The 21285-nt window shown below is 38.3% G+C and overlaps 1 protein-coding gene across 3 annotated transcripts in view; it reads right to left on the bottom strand.

The window, feature by feature from the left end:
• Positions 1–1522: 1522 nt before the first annotated feature.
• Positions 1523–21285, bottom strand: part of ATXN7 (ataxin 7) — a 118797-nt gene continuing 99034 nt past the window's right edge. For all 3 annotated transcript variants that reach the window (XM_087708814.1, XM_087708815.1, XM_087708816.1), the window contains 8 exons: positions 18115–18370; positions 16763–17022; positions 15537–15619; positions 13425–13690; positions 10713–10911; positions 10049–10170; positions 7877–8843; positions 1523–6564 (listed from right to left, as the gene is read on the bottom strand). In XM_087708814.1, coding sequence (XP_087564940.1) covers positions 6547–6564; positions 7877–8843; positions 10049–10170; positions 10713–10911; positions 13425–13690; positions 15537–15619; positions 16763–17022; positions 18115–18370 — 2171 coding nt within the window. In that variant the 3' untranslated portion in view covers positions 1523–6546. The remainder of the gene's footprint in view (positions 6565–7876; positions 8844–10048; positions 10171–10712; positions 10912–13424; positions 13691–15536; positions 15620–16762; positions 17023–18114; positions 18371–21285) is intronic.

Here is a 21285-nt window from a genome sequence, read left to right as displayed (position 1 = left end):
CGCACATTGCATTATGGGTGTGGGCGCTTGCTTTTGGCACACGACAAAAAGGTTAGCCATCACTGACCTACAATGTGGGCATCTTTGTTGTCTAGAAATGTTTTAAGTGTTTCATATGATGACACATGACCTACAAGACAGTGTGACACATTTTTGATACATGTATTTTCTTCGCTACAATTCCATCCAGAAAATTTTAACATGCTTTGATTGACAGATTCTTGGAGCCGATCAGTTTGATCATTCAGTAGTTAACATGTTATTTTTGGCCATAACTGTTCCAGCTTTTTATGAGGACTGAGCAGCAGTGATGGTTATTACAATTATCAAGAAGTTTTGACTCCTTCAGAATTTGGAAGGAGTTAATATTTTATGTCAATGTTTGGGCAGTTTCTGGGGAAAATATCCACACATTGTGGTTCTTCAAGATACTGATTTAAGTGAGTTGAGTTCCAGTACTAACAGCAGATGGCAGCATCATCTGTGTTCACCAGTTGCTTAAAGAAGAAAAATCCCACTTTTGAGAATCTTAATGGGTTCTTAAGGTATTGATTCAAAATTCTTGTTTCTGAGATGATATTCGTAGTGACTATCGTCTCAAACTAGAAAAATAGTTGAGATGGAGAAAAGATCAGATTTAACTTCATACGTTCCATCAAATTCTTATTTTTTTAATTGAATGGGAAAAATGTTATTTTGTTTTGCCATCAATCAAGTACTCATTATTGTGACATATAACTACAATGCATTCACTAAGGATCCCACAGTGATTTTTAGGACCAATGATATTATATGAGAGACATGGTGAAGGTATCTGGACATTATTTGGCTGCTGGATTTTCATTACAAAGTATTCGGGAACTGCCTATACTATATGAAAGAAAGAAACCAATAGTTGTGTTTCCTTTAAGACAATTGCAAATTTTACCTAAAATTCAATGAGTTTTTAAGCTTTTATATTGCATTTTCATTGGGTTATGAAATGACCTCCAGAAAAAGCAGGAGAAAATTAGTTCGGCACAAATGAATTCTCGTTTTCTGTATTTTCTGGAGGACATTTCACTTACTGTCCTGGCCTTGAACAAAAACAATTTTCAACACCCACTAAAGTGAAGACAAAGGTTGGTCCTTCCATGTCCATTTCCAATGATTTGGCAAGGTTACCTCTTCTCCGTTATAATCTATAATTAGCGATGGTAAGATTTATTCACGTCATTTGAAGTTGTTCTTTTTTCCTGTTCTACTACTCTCCAAACAGCCTCAAATTAGCGATTAGATACAGTAAAGGTGACTTGATGTGTCCTGATGTTTTGAGCAGACAAGAGACAGCCTGGTATCATGTTGCTTCTGTTTTGCGTCTACCTGATTTACAGGTAGAGGTAGGAAGATGGAGACAGCTATATAAGACCTTACAAGTTTAAACCCTCTTTTGCATGTATGTTTCTAGAGATGCCCATATCTACCTAATTAGAAATACGGTTGGAATTCTTCACAGAAATAATGACACGTCTCTTAGCTTAGACCAGGTTTTGATGATTTCATTATGAAACAAACAATGTCCATCTCATAAAGACAACCTATTTTTTTAAAATCTTGGTTTAAGTCACATTTTGTTTATTCTGCAAGATTATTTTTCTGGTTATGAAGCAAAAGCACAACTTTTTTTATAAATAGTATAAATTATTTTATTTACAGAAACCTGTTACAAAACAAATAGACTATATATTTTCTTCTTTTAAATATCCAAAGTAATTTTTTCTACCCCATGACATTTGTTCATGTACTATACAGCAGCCAACACAAAAAGTTCAGCTCCGAGCAGATGCTCTTGAATATGTATACAAATTATCAAACTATTCACACATTTTACACAGGAGATTGCTTTTCCCCCACCCTCTCTATGGAGCTAGGCTCAACTCCAAAGCAAGAAGCTTCCATGGCCTACATTCTCATTGACATTATGTAGTGCTCATTAAAAAATAATAATAATAAACACCTTTCATAAAAAGTAGAGCATTTTGCACAAAGCATTTAACATAGGTTTTCTGCTGAAGGAAAGCAGAACAATCTTCAAGTCCAATCCCCTTCGCTTTACAATTACCAATCCCCAAAAGACAGAGACAAAAAAAAAAAAAAAGGATACTTGGCAATAATAACTCTTGCCGTAAGACGACTTACCGGAAAAATGGTTGGAAAAAAATCACACAACCAAGCACAAGCTCACTTGGGGGAAGGAGGGGGACGGGGCAAGAAGTCTTCACTGAAATGAACCGGGATTTGAACCGCTCTCGTTCATTTCGGTAAGGATTGTGTGTAGGACAGTGGTAGTGGCTTGTGTAGGTAGCTCGTAAAATTGCTTTGAGAGGTTAACTTTTTTTTCAGTAATACAAAATGTCAACCATCTGTATCCTTAAAAAAAAGTTCTATCTGACGGAACTACGGCTCTCTGAATTCACTAGTTGAAAGCCTACCTATGTGCAGAAAAACCCCTTGGCATTGGTTACAGAACCAAGGACGTATTTCAGTTGGATCATTTGCAAGTTTTATTCTCATTCCCCTGCATCCTCTCTTCCTCATTAATGGAAAAGTCACATGGAGGTGGGAAAAGCAAGCTCGACTTTTTTTTCTTTTCTTTTTAAAACAGAACATTCAAGTCTTTAAAGGAGAAGCTGTCTAAAGAACAGTCCAAGCTTAAAATCTAGATATATATTTATATATATATATCAGGCACTTTCAGTTTTTCCATTAGTTTTTAAATCATATAAAGACTCACACCTGTGTGCATGTATGCGGACACCGAGGTGTGCACATACACATACACACAAATGCTAAAATGAAAAAAAAAAGCAGTGTGTCACAACTAAACGTAGTCTTCTGGAAATCAGGCAATTGTAAGCTATGCTGCATATACCAGAGTAGGTCAACAACATGCCACCCGATGCAACCTGGCCTCGCTGCTAAGAATTGGGAAAGCTGGGGGCACAGGACTTTCACTTGTATGGAGCAACTCCCAAGACAAGGGACAGAATACCCTCCTCGCCATTCCCTGGACAGAGGCATCCCTTAAAAACTGCAAAGTAGGCATGTTAGCTATTGGCTTGGCAGTGAACCACTTCAAATTATAAAAAAAGGGTATTTGCTTTTTTTCCTTTTTTAATTAATAAATACTAGATGATTTTTCAATTGTACCAAAACTGGATATAAGAAAAAAAAAACGACCTGTGCAAAAATACATATTTAAATATGTACAATCAATTAACAAAATATGTCTTCTGAAATAGGGATACTTCAATATTTATAATAGAACAAGAAATTCCAAAATAAAGGTACAAAATTATGGGTTTCATTATTTTTTTGTATATTTCTTTGTTCACCATTGCAACATTTTTTTATTATTATTTTTTTAGGTTAAGAAAACTGCAGGAGTCATAATGAGAAGCAGGGAAGTCTATAAAAATCGTATCTTCTTAAATTAAAATCATTCTAACAACCCAGTCACTGCAAATTTTGCAAGATAAATTAAATTTGAAAGTTCCTTAATTATTTACAATGAGAATGTTGTCAGACAATAAAAGATTCAAAAACAATTACTCCATTCATTAATAAGCTCCCAAAAATGGAATATTGTTTGCCTAATCGTTAAGCAAGTCTACACTTTGAGGGCAGGCATAAATTAACATCTTCCGCTTCTATTCATAGCAAATTATAAAACTATATGCTTTAAGAGCCAGATGCAAGACGTAATTCCACCTTAGAATGCCTTTTATGCATTTAAGCCCTACCGAACGCACTGGGCGAGCTCTGTGCAACAACATGGCTGTGTTTGTGTGAAGTTCCCAGTGCTTTCAACATAGCTTGCAGCACAGGCATTCGCAGTGGGAACTCGGTCCATAGCTGTGCAACCTATTTAAATTAAACACTGTTGAACTTTCCATAGAGATCTGCATGTTTTAAGGAGTTTGGGACTTGCTTTGATATGCTCAGAGTAACAGAATATTTATAAAAGAAGTATATTTTCGAGTACTTAAAGCCACTAAGATTTAACTCATGGAAAAGGTCAGCCTTCAAAGGTAAAAACCAAATTGCACTTGTGATTGAAAATACCTAACCCGTGGGATGGAACCTATGTCTACTTTCTCTGCCAGGCAGATACATTACTTTGGTTGTTCCTTCCCACTTTCCAAATAAGCCAATTAAGAGGTCTTCACATTTTATTTTACAATATTCTCTATCTAACGAAGGGTGGTTTAAAATTCCCCTTTCTCCAGAATGCAGTCACTTTTAATATTTGCATAATCATCAGTGTCCATAATATTATTCCTTTACTTTAAAAAACAACAACCCCCCAACATGATCGTTTGTGAATTCAAGGCTTTAGAGTTGTCTGCATAGAGTCTTGTTTCTTCACTGTGTTTTTAAATAATTCACTAGCAAATTTCATGTTGATTTGAAAATCTCAACAGGTAAAAATCAACCAAGGACAACAACAACAACAAAAAAAAGACCCCAAGCATCTACTGCTCGTGGTGGCTTTAGAATCCCTGATGTGCACTGCACCACCGTAGTAGGGAGAGAGAGGCTGGGCTGTGTGAATTAGATAGGCTCAGATTGTCTAATCTCAGCAAAATCTGGTGCCCATTTAAGGCAGAAGTCTACAGGCGTATTTCATTGAGAACATCTTCACAAGCCCTGTTGTGAGTAGATTCAGATGATCCGTTTCCTCTCTCAGTAAGTGTTAACTTTTTTGACCATGTGGTTCTCAAGTGACAGGCATGAGATGGAATTGAACGGCCTGGAAGATTGGGTGTTGAGTCCACAAGGGCAACAGATTTGCAGGTGCATCTCCGAGAAACTGTGAAAATGCAACCATGCTAAAAATCTGGCCTCCTTGAATGTGATTGCAAGAGTAAAACTCTCACTGAGGAGGAAATGACTGTCTGAATCTATACTCCAAAACACACCCTATTACAAAAGGACAGGAAGTGCATTTTTAATAGAATTGCAGAAGGAAAATTCCCCATGGATTAGGTCCTATGGTTTAGATTGATCATTTCCTCTCCCTTTCAAACAAAACACGTAAAATTCTAGGTTGTTTTTCAAGGTTCACTACTCTTACAATCAACCAGATCACATAGTAGTGTTAAAGCCCTTCCAACTTTCCCATTTTTTTTCCTTTTTGCTTAAAAGAAAAAGGTATCAGTGGGGACTGAATGACTCATTACCCCTCTCCCCCTGTTATAAACTAGTAATGCAAGGGGTAAATTTAATACTGAGCTCAGAACCTGAACTGGCACTTAATGCAGTCATCAGAAAAAAATCTGAAGGTGGACTTCAGAAAAAGGTGATTTGGTTGTGTGAACAAAGTTATCAACTTGCTGGAAAAAATATTTCAAGAAAAATAGCACAGGAAATTTAGTGTTACAGATGATTGCAATTTAGGTTTTTTTTTTAAAGGATTTTTTTTTCTTTTTGGTTTCATTTTTCATCCTTCCCCACCCACATCTCCCCAAAACAACAAAGGCGTATGGCATACAGTATAGGTCAAGAATATATTCTTTGGGAATAAGTTTTAGAGGTCATTCACCATTTTGGATTCAAGAGCTTTGCATCGGTCTGTGTATCAGAATCAAAGCAATTTTATTTAAGAATCAAGAAGGTACCACCCTTCTCCAAAGAATGCCATTGCACAACCTTTATTCCTTTCAGTGGGTCTCGCATAGGCGCCCTACACAACCTCCACTGGAAGGAATGAAGGAGATGAGGCAGTTATGCTCGGTGGACAACTTCCATTAGAAAAAAATTGTTCTGTACCATGTGGTTTCACAATTTAAATATGCTTTTTAGTTTTTGAGTGATGACCCCAAACTTGTGTTTTGTTTTAAGAACTCCTGTCAGCTTCTTATCCCAAATTACTTATAAAAGGCTGGGCAAAACGTAGACTTTCATTTCTAAATTGTGCTATTTTTTAAAATTATTATTTTTTTGTATTCCAATCAAGGAACATTGCTATAAAACACTAAAGCCATATTCCCTTCTGGAGGGCTTTTCTGTCTGTTTTATTGTGCCTAACACATTTGTGCCCCCTTCTGGAAGGGTTTTCCACTAGGACAGTGCCAAAAGAGCGGTTAATTAGGCCTATGACACTATCGGTAAAGAAAAGAAAACACAAGTCCATAGTAAATATTCTTTCCCAAACACTGCTTTGCCCAATCAATCTTGTTTGAATTAGTGGCAAAAATGATGTACTCCTGTAAATAAAACCTCACAGGGATGTGTAGCAAGCAGTCCAGACCACTGGTAACACTGATAGGAATAATCCTGTGGCTGAACGGCAATCCAGTGTCCATTTCCAATCTCTGTTGCTAGACATGGCTTCAGGGATTCTCCTTGACTGAGTGACAGACTAGTAGATTTCCACACCTGAGAACTGTGGGAAGCTGGGAGAACTCAAAAGGCATCAGGGAGTCCAGAATTTCCAGATGGAGATATTTTTTTTTTCCTGCTTGTAGTGAAAATAATCCAGTTCTGTCATGGTACTGTCAACTGCTAGGGACGTGCCTTTGGCTTTTACACAAATGGGAGATGGAGAGAAAGAAAAACAAAAGATAAATATAATGTCTCAAACCATACCTAGTTAACACAATTTGGGATACAAGGGTCATGCTTTGGCAGAATCTAGGAATGAAGGTTAACAGTCAAAGATGGGGAAGAACAAGGTTTGTTTTGCTTATTGCCATTGATCAACATGAAATGCTTTTATATAGGACTATTCATTACAGGTAAGTACAGGTATTGTTCGTTAAGTCCAGAAAGCATTTACCATATTTTTCGGAGTATAAGACGCACCTTTTTCCCTCAAAAAAGAGGGTGAAAATCTGGGTGCATCTTATACATTGAATACAGCATATTTTGCTTCCTGAAACCCCACCACCTTTACCAAAATGGTCATGCATAGCTTTTAGGCGACTTTCAGAGAGCTCCTGGGGGCTGGGGAAGGCAGCAAGCTTTTTGCCCCGCCCAGAACACTATATAAGCCTCCTAAAGGCTATTCATGCCCCTCCCTTTTTAAAAACAAAAAACAAACAGGCCCGTTTTCGCAAAATACAACCATCTATCAAAAGGGTCCAAAATCACAGAAAGATTGGTAAAACATTAGTTAAGTTTACTGATCAACAGCATGAGTTTTTAAAAACGTAATTCAATATATTCCTTTAGCAATATGGTTCCCTTCCCCTAATTTATGATAATTTGCTAGTCCCTTCTCATATCAACAAACGTCCCCCTACCATTACCAGGCCACAGTCATTCTGTTTGTAGTTTTGTTACCGGTTTCAGAAATTATTGATCTATGGAGTTAAAATATTTATGGGATTTATTCATGTAATTAATGTAATAATAGCTATCACACTGATTCTCTTCACTTTTTTCAGCAGTTTCTCAGACATAGAATCTACTGATGGCCCCGAGAAGGAAAAATCCACAAATGCACATTTTCCCTTCTCTAGCTGGTGAAAGAAAAGCCATACATAAAAAAGGGGGCACCAGCAAATTATGTCATTTCTCTTCTCAAGACATTTATGCTGCACTTGGAAGATTCAACAACTCTGAAAATATGGAATGCATTACATCCAAGTTAAGTTACTGTGAAATATACGTTGATTTTTTAAAAAGAAGATAAAAAATACAGCCAAGATATCTAAAATTTAATTTTATAAAAAGTCTTTAACAGAGTAACAGAGTTGGAAGGGACCTTGGAGGTCTTCTAGTCCAACCCCCTGCAAGTTATACTTTCTGTTTTCAAATATAAGCAAAGTTTTAGAATGACACCATGATGCATCTGCCTGTTGTAAGCCTGACCCAAGTTAAGATTTCATACCTGATGAAGAATAGAATTGTTCATCAATCCTTGTGTCCCTGGGATTGCACCAGTGTGTTTTGTGTGAATGTTGTTCACCGGTGGCAATTTGGCAATCTTGCTTGCTTTGCTGCTGCTGCTGCTGCTGCTTAGGCTACTTGAACCAGGCCCGCCCTTTCTTTTTTTTCCTATGAGTTTATCTAGGGAAGGATGTGAGTGTGAAAACCCGCCATGCGAGTTTACAGTCAGTTCGCTGGACTGGTGAATGAACGGTCCCAGTGAGAGGGTAGAATCGCCGCTGTTCACCATCACGCTCATTCGTTTTATCGATTCTGCGGGGCTCCCCGTGGGAGGCCCCCTCCCTGATTGGTCATGCTTGAGGCTAAGCGAGTTCGCTTTACTAGTCATACAGTTGAGGCCAACACTGTGGGATGAAGACATCACAGGAGAGTGAAAAGAAGCCCCCGAGTTTCCAGAGTTCACGACGCAGGTTTTCCTAAAGGACTCCGTGGAATGAGAAGAAGCTGCTGGCAGCGCAGAACTGTTCTTACGCTTCTTTCCTGAGCTGCCGCTGCCGCTGTTGCTACTGCTACTGTTACTGTTACAGTTGGCGCTGCTAGCAGAAATTTCCTTAGGCTTAAAAGACTTGCTGGATTTAAATTTCTGAGGTTTGCTGGACAGAGGTGAAGGTATTGAGGAAAGCACTGGAGGTGTTGAAAGGGATGTAGACCCTTGTCTTGATTGCATACTGCAGGCGGGTTCTGCGGCACCAAAACTAGCAGGGTTGGCATTGAGCGTAGTCCCATGGGATGGTACTGATTTGCCACTAAGAGATAAACAAGAGGGAGACACAAGTACTGGAGGGGGCACAGCGGTTGTGGGTAACGTGGAACTGGTCGTGCTGACACCGTACTGTGACGCGGGCATGGCACTTGTCCGGTGGGGAGCACGGATGGATGCTGAGTTGCTTGTCGCGGGAGGAATCTTCCTAGAAAGCAGGGGGGAAAAATCAAAGGATATACTTCAAAGACCATATTATTTTGCCTGTTTTCAAAGATCAACTGAACATGACTCTGAAGATACAGCGAAGACACTTGCATAAAGCAACTTCCTTCTGTAGGTACATGTGGATGTAGAATAGAACTCTGGAAAAAGACTTTAAACCCAAATTCATTAAGGTTTGTTCTTCTTAGGATAGATGCATTAAAAAAAAACAAGTCCTGAAGTTTGAATAAAGGAAAGCAGGTTCAATTTTTTCTTGTTCAAGCTTGATGGACTCTGGCGAAGAGATGCTATAGGAAAGTATATACATGTGTTATATCAAGAGAAGGGAAAGAAATAATTCTAGGCCCTTGGGCCATAGAATTTATTAGATCCACCAGCTGACAAATAAATACTATAGTATGCTTCCTGCTATCCAGTACCTTAAAGATGAATAAGATGACTTTTATGCTGCAATGAAACAGCAAATAACTAAACAAAATTTTAATCATAGAGGACTCAATTGTTTTGTCTCCATAATCTTTTCTCTCTGCCTTCAAAAACCAGTTTCATTTCCAAGAAATGATCAAGGTTTGTAGCAATATTTTAAAGGAAATTTCTTGCTATTTTACATCCAAAATTCTATACCCATGATGGCGAACCTATGGCACGCGAGGGGTTGCCCTGTCAGCTCCAGCATGAATGCGTGCACTGTCAACTGACTTCAGCCTTCTTTTTCGGCTGTTTTTTACCGTCCGGAGGCTTCCCTCTGGAGCGCAAAAATGGCCCTACGGACAAACTGGAAGGCCGTTTTTCGCCCTTCGCAGGCTTCAGGGAAGCCTCCCGAAGGCTCTGGAGAGAGAAAACAGCCTTATGAGCAACACAAAAGTTTGGGAATAGTGACTTCCAGTTTGTCTGTAGGGTTGCGCGCATAACATTATGGGTGTTGGCATGCCTGCGCAAGATCCCCCTGCACTCCCCCCGCTTTTGGCACTCGATTCAAAAAAGGTTTGCCATCACTGTTCTATATGTTTAACATCTGTTGTTCTTGGAAATTATCATAATATTCATCCTGGTTCCAGAAAAATAATTTCTACTTATTTTGAAATTGCTAATAAGGCTGAGAAACCTTTTTCACTTCTTTGGTCTTTACATGCAAATAAAAAAACATTAACAGTGAAATAAATTAGAGATTCTTCAGTGTCAACTCACTTCCACATCTGTGAATTAAGATGTTTGTCCACCATGACATTAAGTGCACATCGGATATGGTTCCACCGCTTATCAAATACATAGTAACCTCTTCCGATTTGTCGACTACCAAATGTGCAAAACTGGGAAGGCAAGGAGAACATGATTTCAGTTTTACTAATTCAAGATGTATTTAACCAACAATCAACACTTTAACAAATAAAATCAAGACAAAATGAAACTTAATATCTGCAATTAACTTACACTAAACGTCCACCTAAAGGATCTTATATATATGCCACCCCAACTCCCCCTTTCTTAGGATTTCTTATGTAAATCTTCTTTCTCAACCTTGGTCACTTAAAGATATGTGGACTTCAACAACCAGAATTCCCCAGACAGCATTGCTGGCTGAGGAATTCTGAAAGTTGAAGTCCACAGTCTTCAAGTGGCCAAGATTGAGAAATACTGTTTTAGAGAAGAGTTTCTTTTATTCTGCCATCATAATAATATTTTAAACCCCAGAATAATCTAATGTGTATTACACCAATCATGACCAACTCCAGTATCTGTCATCTGCAGCAAACCGTTACCTGCATTTCCATCTTCTCTAACAAGGCAACTAAAGCAGCTGCTAATATACAGCTTTTAAATATAACACAGGAAAGTATTGACTGAAACATACAGCAGCTGCTTGAGGATGATGATCCGAGTAAAGACAATCCAGTTTTTCAACAGGCTCTTCTTTTTCATCACATTCTCCCTCATCACTGGATAACCGAGATGCTGGCTCAGCTGCAGGCAAGGGAGCATGTGGAGATTCATGGAGTGATGGCGACTCACTAGGGGCATTCCCACTGTGCTGGCCAGGACAGCCTGGAGGCCTTCAGACAAGAGGAATCATTGAATAAAGGTAATATTAGAAAACAATTTGAAAGCTTGCACAACATCAGTACCAGGTGCCATAGATTCCATCATAACATTTTATTTCCTTTGTAAACATACATAATATAATTGTCATACTGAGGTTTCATGAATACAAAGTGAAATTTAAAGGCCCAGTGAAATGATGCACTAATCCAATGTAAATATTGGGGGGGGGGGAGATGAAGGCATTAATAGAATAACACAGTTTAAAGACATTCTGGAGGTCTTCTAGTCCAACCCCCTGATAGCAGGACACCATTCCAGACACAGTGGCTGTCCAGAGGCTGTCTTAAAAGCCTCCTGTGGTGGAGGACCCGCAACCTCTGAAGGCAAGCTGTTCCACTAGTTAATTGTTCTCGCTGTTAGGAAATGTCTCCTTAGTTCTAGGTTGCTTCTCTCCTTGATTAGTTTCCATTCATTGTTTCTTGTCTTGCCTCCTGATGCTTTGGAAAATTGCCTGCTGAAAATCAGTTTGGTGTAATGGTTAAGGCACCAAGCTAGAAACTGGGAAACTATACGTTCTAGTCCTGCCTTAGGAATAAAATCAGCCAAATGATCTTGGACCAACCACTCTTTCTCAACTCTACAAAGCAACAATGAAAAACCATTTCTAAAATTGTGCCAAGAAACCTGCAGGGACTTGTCCAGGCAGTTGTCCGGAGTTTTTTTTTTTTTTTAAACTGACTTTAAGTCAATATAGATTTGATAGATGTAATGGTAAGATCTGAGCAACAATGAAGCAGTCTACCTATGGGTTTTTCCATTCATTTTGGGTTTTTTTAGGCAGGATAACAGATAGCTCTCATGGATGCTTTAATTAATTATAGCAATAGCAGTTAGACTTATATACCGCTTCATAGGGCTTTCAGCCCTCTCTAAGCGGTTTACAGAGTCAGCATATCGCCCCCAACAACAATCCGGGTCCTCATTTTACCCACCTCGGAAGGATGGAAGGCTGAGTCAACCCTGAGCCGGTGAGATTAGAACCACTGAACTGCAGATAACAGTCAGCTGAAGTGGCCTGCAATACTGCACCCTAACCACTGCGCCACCTCGGCTCTTATTATCCAAAGGGTTGGACTAGATGATCCTTGTGGTCCTTTCCAACTCTACAATTCTAGGATTTCTAGGCTATGGTCACAGTCATGAACTTAATGTGACAGTGTTGGTCATTACAGACACTTTGAGACTAACTACTAATAGCATAGTAAGAATAAAACAGCAGTGATGAAAAATCATGGCAGAATAACAACTTCCTCTGAACAATAAAGGTCAGGGATAATTATTGTGGCTCAATGGTTTTCCAGCAATTTATTTTTACACAGAGCCACTTGTTTGTAGTGTAAAAGTAATGGGAGTCTATTTCCATCCTCCCATTTCACAAGCACATTCAAGCCAACTGTGAAATTACTTCTGTGTATCATAGAAAAATTAAAATGATCAACTATTACAGAAACAGCAAAAAGAAAGAACCAGGAAGACCAGATAAATATTTTTGTTTTTACATCCCTCACTATATTTCATTCATCTTTTTTTTAAGCTCTAGATGGGATTGGTATGCAGCACTTGCTTACTGTTGATTGGCCTATATCATTACCTTGAAAATATTTTATAATTTATCTTTCTTAATTTATTATTGTACTAATTTTAGAAGTGGAGTATTCTGACCTAGACTTCCCAAGAGCATGAAGCAAACTCTCTGTCCCGACAAAACCCCCTTTTGTTAATTTACTGTGAATTTTGCTCAGCAAAGTCTTTCAAGGGAGGATTTACAGTCACAGACCTTATCTGGCTTGGAGAGCTGACAGGCCGATATCTGCAAAACCTGGCAAGGAGTCTCGGGGAGTCACGAACCAATTAAGCAAACTAATTGTCTCCTGCAAACTCCACTCCCCTTTCGCTCCTCTTTTATTTCCTCTGGGAGGGGCCATTCATTGTCCACTTCTGGCCTTACTCCCAAGTCAACCCCTGTTCTTTAGCTGTTCCCTTCATCTGGCTACTCTGTGCATGCACACACTGGAAACAGGCTCCAGCTGTTCGTCTGCCTCACTGATATCTGACTCTGAAGGCAGCTGATAACTGGCATACAGCTCTGGCCCCTTCTCTGCCTCTGACACAGAGCCCTCATCAGAGCCTTCCCCAGACTCCAGGACTGGCCCATGTTCCTCCCCAACCTCCTCACTGTCCGAGTCTGCTGCCAGCTCCACTGGCTGCTGGCAGGCTGCAACATGGAGGTAATACCAAGTGTTTGGGCAACTGCCACACAATAGCATGTCACCAACTGAAGAGAACTGATGGTAAAAGTGGCAAACGATTTGGATGGAAATAATTCAGCACATCATTAATTTCTTGAATTTGTTCAGGAAGAGACACCCATCCTCACAAGGTAGCATCAACATACCATTGGGATGGTATTTGGGGGGGGGGGGAGGTCACAAGACACTCATCCTAACCTGTTCAGGACACTTACCTTGGAAGACTGGGGGTGTGAGGTTTGGGTTTATTAGGTACTAAAGGCTTTGATTCTGTAGGAATAACTCCATGAGAATTTTGGTGCAGCTCCTGGGAAGTCCTTGAAGGTGAGGGATGTGGTTCCCTGAGAAGGGGCATCTGCTGATGATGATCCAAATGGCGGAGTAATTCTTTTTCCCTGGTTTTGCTTTTGTGCTCAGCTAGTAATAAATCAAATCGTTTCCTCCGACCCTGCACAGCTCTTCGCTGAGTTAGGGAATGTGTCTAGAAAGTACGAAATATTAAATTAGTTCACGCTGTAAAAGGATTGCAGAAATTAGGCACAGAGATGAGAGACTTGAATGCGCAAAAAGGGTTAGACTCTTTGGCAAGCCACTAATAAAGAACAAAGGCCCAACATTTATTTATTTATTTGAATCCCGCATATCCAACACATCTTTCGCCTCCTTTTCCTGCAACAACAACCCTGGGAGGTGAATTGGGCTGAAACAGGGTGACTGCCTCAAAGTCCCCCAGCCAATTTTTATTGCTAAGATAGGACTAGAATTCATGGTCTCCCGGTTTCTAGCTGGTGCCTTAACCACTAGGTCAAACTGGCTCTCTCAAATGGATAGATTCTTTATTTTAGGAAAATAAAGCCCATGGCATATCAGGGAATCTTAAGGAATGCCTTTCATTTGTCCCCACTGTACCAATGTTGTAAAATAATGTTCGGCACAAAGGCAATGTATTTTTATTTGAATTTGGGTCCTCCTGTTGTAGTCCAATGCCTTAATCATTACTTCACAATAGCTCTGACTAAGCAAACAACCTAGCCATTTTTTCTTACTACTATTTAGGAGCAAGCATGTATCTTTATACAGCATGTAATTTTTACAAAGACTCCCAGATCAACCTTGAGTTTTGGTTGAGAGCTAAAGGGGAAAAAAGTTATAGAAGAAAGAGATAGGAAATATCTATTATATATATAACAGACCTCTGGCCTAGTATAATAGATCTAAGTCTGTCTTGCCAACTTTCTTATGAAAATATTATAGCATTAAAAATAGAATTTAATGAATAAACTATCATCATACTGTGTTTCTTATTTCATGATACATCAAATTCATTGCATGTGGCAGTTATACAGGGTAAAAGAGTGTTCAAAGAGTTGACATCTGCTCATGTCCCCATATATCTGCAGTGACTACACAATTTCTAAATTTAGAACCTGATCAAGCAGAAATATTGTTATGGTATGCATTTTTTTCTTTTTTGTGCCTTTGAGTCAGTGTTAATGCCTGGCAACTGCCTGGACAAATCCCTGCAATTTTCTCACTTATTAGAGATGATTTGGCACTGCATCGTTCCCAATGAGAGCGGGTGGTGATGGTGTTGGCTGAAGATCACCCAACTGGCTTTATGCCTAAGGCGTAACTAGAAGTCTCCAGGTTTCTAGCCTGCTGCTTTAGCCACTACCTCAAACTGGCTCTCTAATGGTATGTGTTAAACATAATTAATTCTGTCCAAGAAACAGATATTATTTGTGATTGGCTAGGGAATTCTGGGAGTTGAAGTCCATCCAGCTTAAGTTTGCCAAGGTTGAGAAATTCTGTTCTATACTATTTAAATGGGTATTGTGATTTATGAATTACTTTTAACATACATCATAATTATGAAGTAGTACATGTGGAATACCTAGTTCCACTTTTAAGTTCAGGCTAAGAAAAGTAAAAAAGAAAACAATATAAAGAACAAAGCACTGATCTAGCAATGGGTGGGAGAAGTATGAATGAACTCCAGTTCAATTCTCACATGTATTTTTCACTGGTATTACTGAAAAAAACGCTTTTCCTATATTTTGTGTTATTTTACAAATTTATTTTTTTAGGAGAATTCTCTTTATACATGCCATACATAGGTTCTTTTTGTTGTTCTTGATAAATGTTTGGTTTCAGTTTTTAAAAAAAACAGAATGTCAGGAACGGCATTATTCAAATGTATTTTCACAAGGCCGTTATAGTTTTAAAAGTACTCAGTCAGCCTATACTGAAGTCTCTCAGGTTGTTTTTGCAGATTGTTCAAATATGCTCAATTACTTTGGAGATCTAATATACAGTAGGCATCTTACCTTGCATGTTAACGACCTGGTACAGGGTTTCTTGGTTTCTGTGTCAACGACTCCGCAGTAGATATCAGGATCAAATTCTCTCTCTATTAAAGGCAAGATAAAATTGTCATACTTGGACTACATCGGTTTGTGCTACTGTATAATTAAATCCCACATTGCTTTCAACTTTCATATATATTACTATGTAGCAATCATTAACATTGGAGTTTTTTTGGTTTTTAGAAAACCCGGTTAAGTCTGTAACAGAATTTAAGAAGGTAAAATTCGCAGGAAGATTCTCAATTAGCAGCCATTCTTCTTAGAAAAGAAAGAGTAAAAAAACAGCAACTAATTGAGAGTTAGCATTTGTAAAAGTTGCATCATATTGCAACAGTACTACTGTTGCCACAAAAATATTCAGCTAAGTTCAGCTAAGCATGTAAGAATGTCTTTAAAGATTGTAGTGCTGCACAGAATACTCTTGAGTTACTACACCTTTGTACAGGGGTACATATGCCAAATGTTATTAGTTAAGATGAGGGTTAATCATTATAATTCCAGAAATACTGAAGATGAATTCAGTAAAACAATATCTGAAAAAACACTGTGCTTTTCTGTGCAGTTGTGCTATTTGCCATTTTATTTTTATATAAAAATAAATGTGTATGTGTGTGTGTGTGTGTGTATGCATGTATACACACACACACAAACACACACACAAACACACACACTGCCCCTATTATATAGGAGACTAAATAGCATTGCAGAATTCATGGACAGTTTACAAATTTGTTGAAATTTTCAACAGAGCAGCCCCTTGAGACATGAAATCAACTCAAAATTCATATTGTAAAATCCAAAGAATCCATGGGTGCTTCTTTTTACCTTAACTACCAATGTTAATGCTTTACCTTTTGCATTGTTATTATGATTAAATACATGCTTTATGCTATTGGCCAGGATCCTTTAAGTGTGAGCACAGAAGATGTATGGCTGATTTTTCATTTCAAAAGTGTGTCAGCAGCTATCGGAAGGATTCACAATGGGGAAGGAGCAGCTATGCAGATCCCTTCACATGGCACTCTGGATTCTGGTTATTCAAAGATGGTAATTATTAACTTTTCTATACCATTTCTAGAGTTTAGGATAACTTCAGAAACATACATTTTATTTTTACCTTTATTATAAAAATGCACATGGCTTTTTTATTTTAATATTCGACATTTGACATTCATTGTAAGAATTACCTGACAGTCTTTTGTGTAAAAATTTCCTATTATTTGTACTCTCGTCTTGTTTCTTTTCTGTATATGGAGGCACAGAGAGAACACTTTTACCATTCAGTATCTGTCCAGGGGAAGGCAAGGGTGGCTTTGGTATTGAGGGATTAAGGCCAGTCTTTATTGAGGAGCTCACAGTAGTAGAACAGGTTGGACCAACAGCAGGCTTCAGTAATGCACCATCTAACTTTGGATGTATTTTTTCCATTTTGACAGATGGAGTCATGCTAGTGAAGAGGAAATATAAGGCAAAGTCATATGTAATTGTTACACAATGAAGCCTCCCTTATTTAGGCATGATTTAATATACAGTACACCTCAGGTTCATCCCAATTTAACTGTCCTTTTCATTTGAACACAAGAATTTCTAAATGCTTATCTTTCTATGCAACCCAGGGCAAGCCAGAGCAATCTGACACTATTCAAGGTAATATCCTTCCATATCCGTCTTCCTCCTCTAGAGAAATTCTGGGTAATTGATTGTCTGAGAAAGGGTGCTTGTGTGAAGAGAGAAACCTTGCCATATGGTATTGGCTAGGGCTCAGAACAGAAGACAGAAAGACATGTTATGTGTCTGAAGAGGCTTTCCTTTTTCATTACCACGGAAAAGCCTTTCAGGAACACTGCCATTTCATTTTCCATTTTCTGGAAGTGGGAATGTATCATGACAGGCCGTCTCCGAACTGACAAGAAGTTATTTCTGGAGCACTGGATCCGAGTCAAAAAGCAAGCTGACATCTGCGCAGCTCTGGTAAATTATGTCATTTTTCAACCTTATAAACAACAATTCCACCCTCAATCCAGATCTACAACTGGCTACCTGATCTGAGTTTTCTTTCCACTATGCTCTGGATCACAGACCAATGGCGCAGACCTATTATTTGGGGGAACAAATCCCTCTCTTTCTTCCTCCTATGTGATTTTTCCTTTCCGTTCTTTCTCAGCATTAATTGTGCTCTTGTGTTTCATCTGCACCGATTTTAGGGTTAGCCTCTGCTTCATTTAACAATGACTTGCAAATCCAGAGTCTGCCTTGGTTTAATAGTTCCTATTAATTCTTAATGTGGGTGGTACAGCTAGCTATACAATGTTATTTACTGATCAGGGCTGGGGGTAGGGAAAGAGGAAGGGTCATACAGAAGAGAGTTTCATGGCATTTCTCCCAAATCCTAGTTTACGGTTGGAAAATAACCAGTACCAAAATAAAATACCATGTTTAAAAATGGACCTGGCACAGTTAGAAACAGAGTACTCGTCTCAGTGCTAAAACCTTTCTATTTTCAAAACAAAGGCAGGTAAGAAATCAATAAATAACTCACATTTTGTCATGGAGACCTTTGCTATGGATTAGATGCATTGGCCTATTGTTTCCACCAATTGGCAGCTTGTCTTTGGGTGATTTCAATAATTTTGAACTGGATGAGGACGATGCACCTGCCCCTCCACCACTGGATGAGCGATTGCTCCCTCCTCCGCTGCTACCTTTACTTTTTGAAGACAGAGATGAATACAAGGAGAATACTGAAGAGGAAGGAGGTGTCAGAGGTGGTTTGCTGGAGGAGCTGTGTCTTCTTTCTGGGACAAAAAACACCCAAAACAAAAGCAAAACGAGACATGTTAATGATCACACAGTACACTGCGATAATTTCCTCCAAATTACTTCCTATTTCAATGTATGTAGGGTTAAAACCTTGCTTAAGAGGGGTCTCCAGGATCAACTCCCATTAAATATTTACAGTGTACTGTCATGTCTGCTTCGTTTTACGCATTCTGATTACACAAGCCCTTATTGCAAGAGCCTTCTGCATGAAGACTATGCAATCCCATTTCTGTGGTGGATCCTGGCTTTAAAATGTTTTCATAACACGACACTTTAAAAGTGAATTTTGCTTATAACAACAGACTGGGAGGTTATACAAATTAGAACACCTGGGTATAAAATGCATGTTAATTTATATCATAAAGTTTATACGCTGGATAATTATTTTAATTTTAGTCTTCATCTATTTGAGCATACAACTGTAACCACAGGTTACTGCATTGAAGAGGTACCCAGAGGTAGATTATAATTTCAATAATTATTCTGCTAACAAATATTTATCTTAATTCCATTATGAAAGTAATAGTGGGTAAGAAGAAATTATTTGAAAAGTACAAGGAGATAATTTCATGTTAGTTATTTTGGACTACAACTACCATAACCCCCTGAATTTTTGGGCTAGTCAAGTATAATATATATCTATTGCTGTTGGGAAGGACTCAATAAGTGCATTTAATATGCCAAGTCTGGCTGACTCTATGATGGTATAATAATAATAAAAACAGTAGCAGACAGCAAATGCCACCTCTGCAAAGAAGCTGAAGAAACAGTGGATCACCTAGATAGCTGCTGCAAGAAGATTGGACAGACGACTACAAAGAATGGCATGACAAAGTAGCAACAACAGTGCATTGAAGATCTGCAAAAAATACCATTTGTCTACAAGCAAGAAGTTGTAGTTTAGAATTCAGACAGGCACCTGACACATAACATCCCAGACTTTATAATTCTTGATAAGACAGACAAAAAAGTTGGATTGGGGACATGGCACTGTCCATGGCAGTATCCAGAGACAACAGAATAGAAGAGAAAGAATTGGAGAAGATAACAAAATACAAAGATCTGCAAATAGGAATAAAATGAATGGGGCAAAAGAAAGCAAATGTAGAACTACTACTAATAATAGGCGCGTTGGGTGCAAACCCAAAACAACAAGCTTACATCCTGCAATGATATCTCTAATATATCAAATATCTGCTTATCCCAGGTCCCTGGAAGGACTCGATAGATGGCTAAAAATACGAAATCCATCCAGAACATCTGGCTGACTGTGAGACAAACTATAATTACTATCACTGTTATTAAACTGACAGCTAACAAAATTCATCCACACAACTTCACAGTTTTAATATCCTGAGATATTACAAGATTTAGAGAAACAAACTATGCTTTTAGATTATAGTTTTGCTTTCTGAATAACTGTTCTCAATTTTTCTCCTAGTAAAAGTGATGTAAATCTTTATTAAGTCCTCTGGGATTTGACTATAAATGTCCAATATAAATAACATCTATTTTGTGTACCAGTACTCCTAGACGGTGGCATATAGGCGACAGTATGCTGATTTACAAGACAGTTTACAGAGGAGTGATCCAAGTCTATAGAGTAGCAAAAGCAAAGGTGGCATAGTGGCCCAAATGTGCTAGTTTCCTTCTATGATAGAAATGGGAATGATGGCCCCTTTATGACTTGTGGACTTCAACTCCCAGAATTCCTGAGCCAGCATGTCTTGCTCAGGAATTCTGGGAGTTGACGTCCACAAGTCATAAAAGGGCCGTCTTTCCCCACCCACCCCCATTCTACGAGTAGGGAATATTTCAAGTTAATCAGAATAGAACTGGAAGTTGACTTAGAGGTCTTGTAGTCCAACCCCCTGCTTGAGCAGGAGACCCTGTATTATTTCAGATAGGTGACTGTCCATTTTTTTCTTTAAAGCCTCCAGTGATGGAATCACTTACAACTTCTGGAGGTAAACTGTTTCACTGGTTAACTGTTTTCTCTATTAGGAAGTTTCTCCTTAATTACAGGTAGCTTCTCTCTTTGATTAGTTTCCACCCATCGTTTCTTGTCTTACCTTCTAGGGCTTTGAAAAATAAGTTGACTCCCTTTTGTGTCAGCCCCCCAAATACTGGAATACTGCTATCATATCACCCTACTCCTTCTTTTCTAGTCCTTTTTTAAAGTAAGTACCTTAATTGAACCATCACTGGTTACTAACTCAGTAAAAAGTGTCCAAATATAACCTTGATTGACAAAACTAGCAATTAAAGTCAATCCCTATAAATCATCTTGTAAGATCACTGTACACAGAATCTTAGAAGAATCAATGGTAAGGAGCATGAAATGAAGAATATTTTTACAAGGATAAAAAGATGAGGGGGTTTAATGAATGGTGTTAGTATGAACTGGATTAAGTTTTATGATTCATTTTTTTTTCTCCTATCTAATTTCTTTTGTTTACTATTTCTTACTCCTTTTCTGCGAACTGTGTAACATTATCTACTCCAAGAGGAAATAGTATGTGATAATTCCAGGGTTGGGGTGTATTATACCCATTGATATTCCATTTTTTTGTAACTATTATAAAGAGCTCCCTTCTTAAACAAGTATCCAGTAAGATAATTACTGTATTTACAAAAGTATGAGCTATGCAATATATGTGGGTTTTATATCCCAACTTCTTTCCTTCTACAAAGGATTAAAAAACTAAGGTATAAAATGTCCTTTTTTAACAATGGTGTTTGCTAAGATATAATTGGAGTCTCTTAAAAATTCTGTGCTACGTGATGTAGCTAATGTTAACGTTAGTCATGACAAATCCTTTATAAAAAACAGAAAAAAAATGCTGGTTATTTTCACCTTCTTAACCACTGTACACTTGGCAAATCCTAA

This window comes from Thamnophis sirtalis, unplaced genomic scaffold, assembly GCF_051295495.1.
Source record: "Thamnophis sirtalis isolate CommonGarterSnake01/CBP01778 unplaced genomic scaffold, rThaSir2_p1.2 scaffold_3, whole genome shotgun sequence".
NCBI classification, from domain to species: domain Eukaryota; kingdom Metazoa; phylum Chordata; class Lepidosauria; order Squamata; family Natricidae; genus Thamnophis; species Thamnophis sirtalis.
The sequence above is the reverse complement of the archived record's forward strand: the minus strand, read 5'-3'. Positions and strand labels throughout refer to the sequence as shown.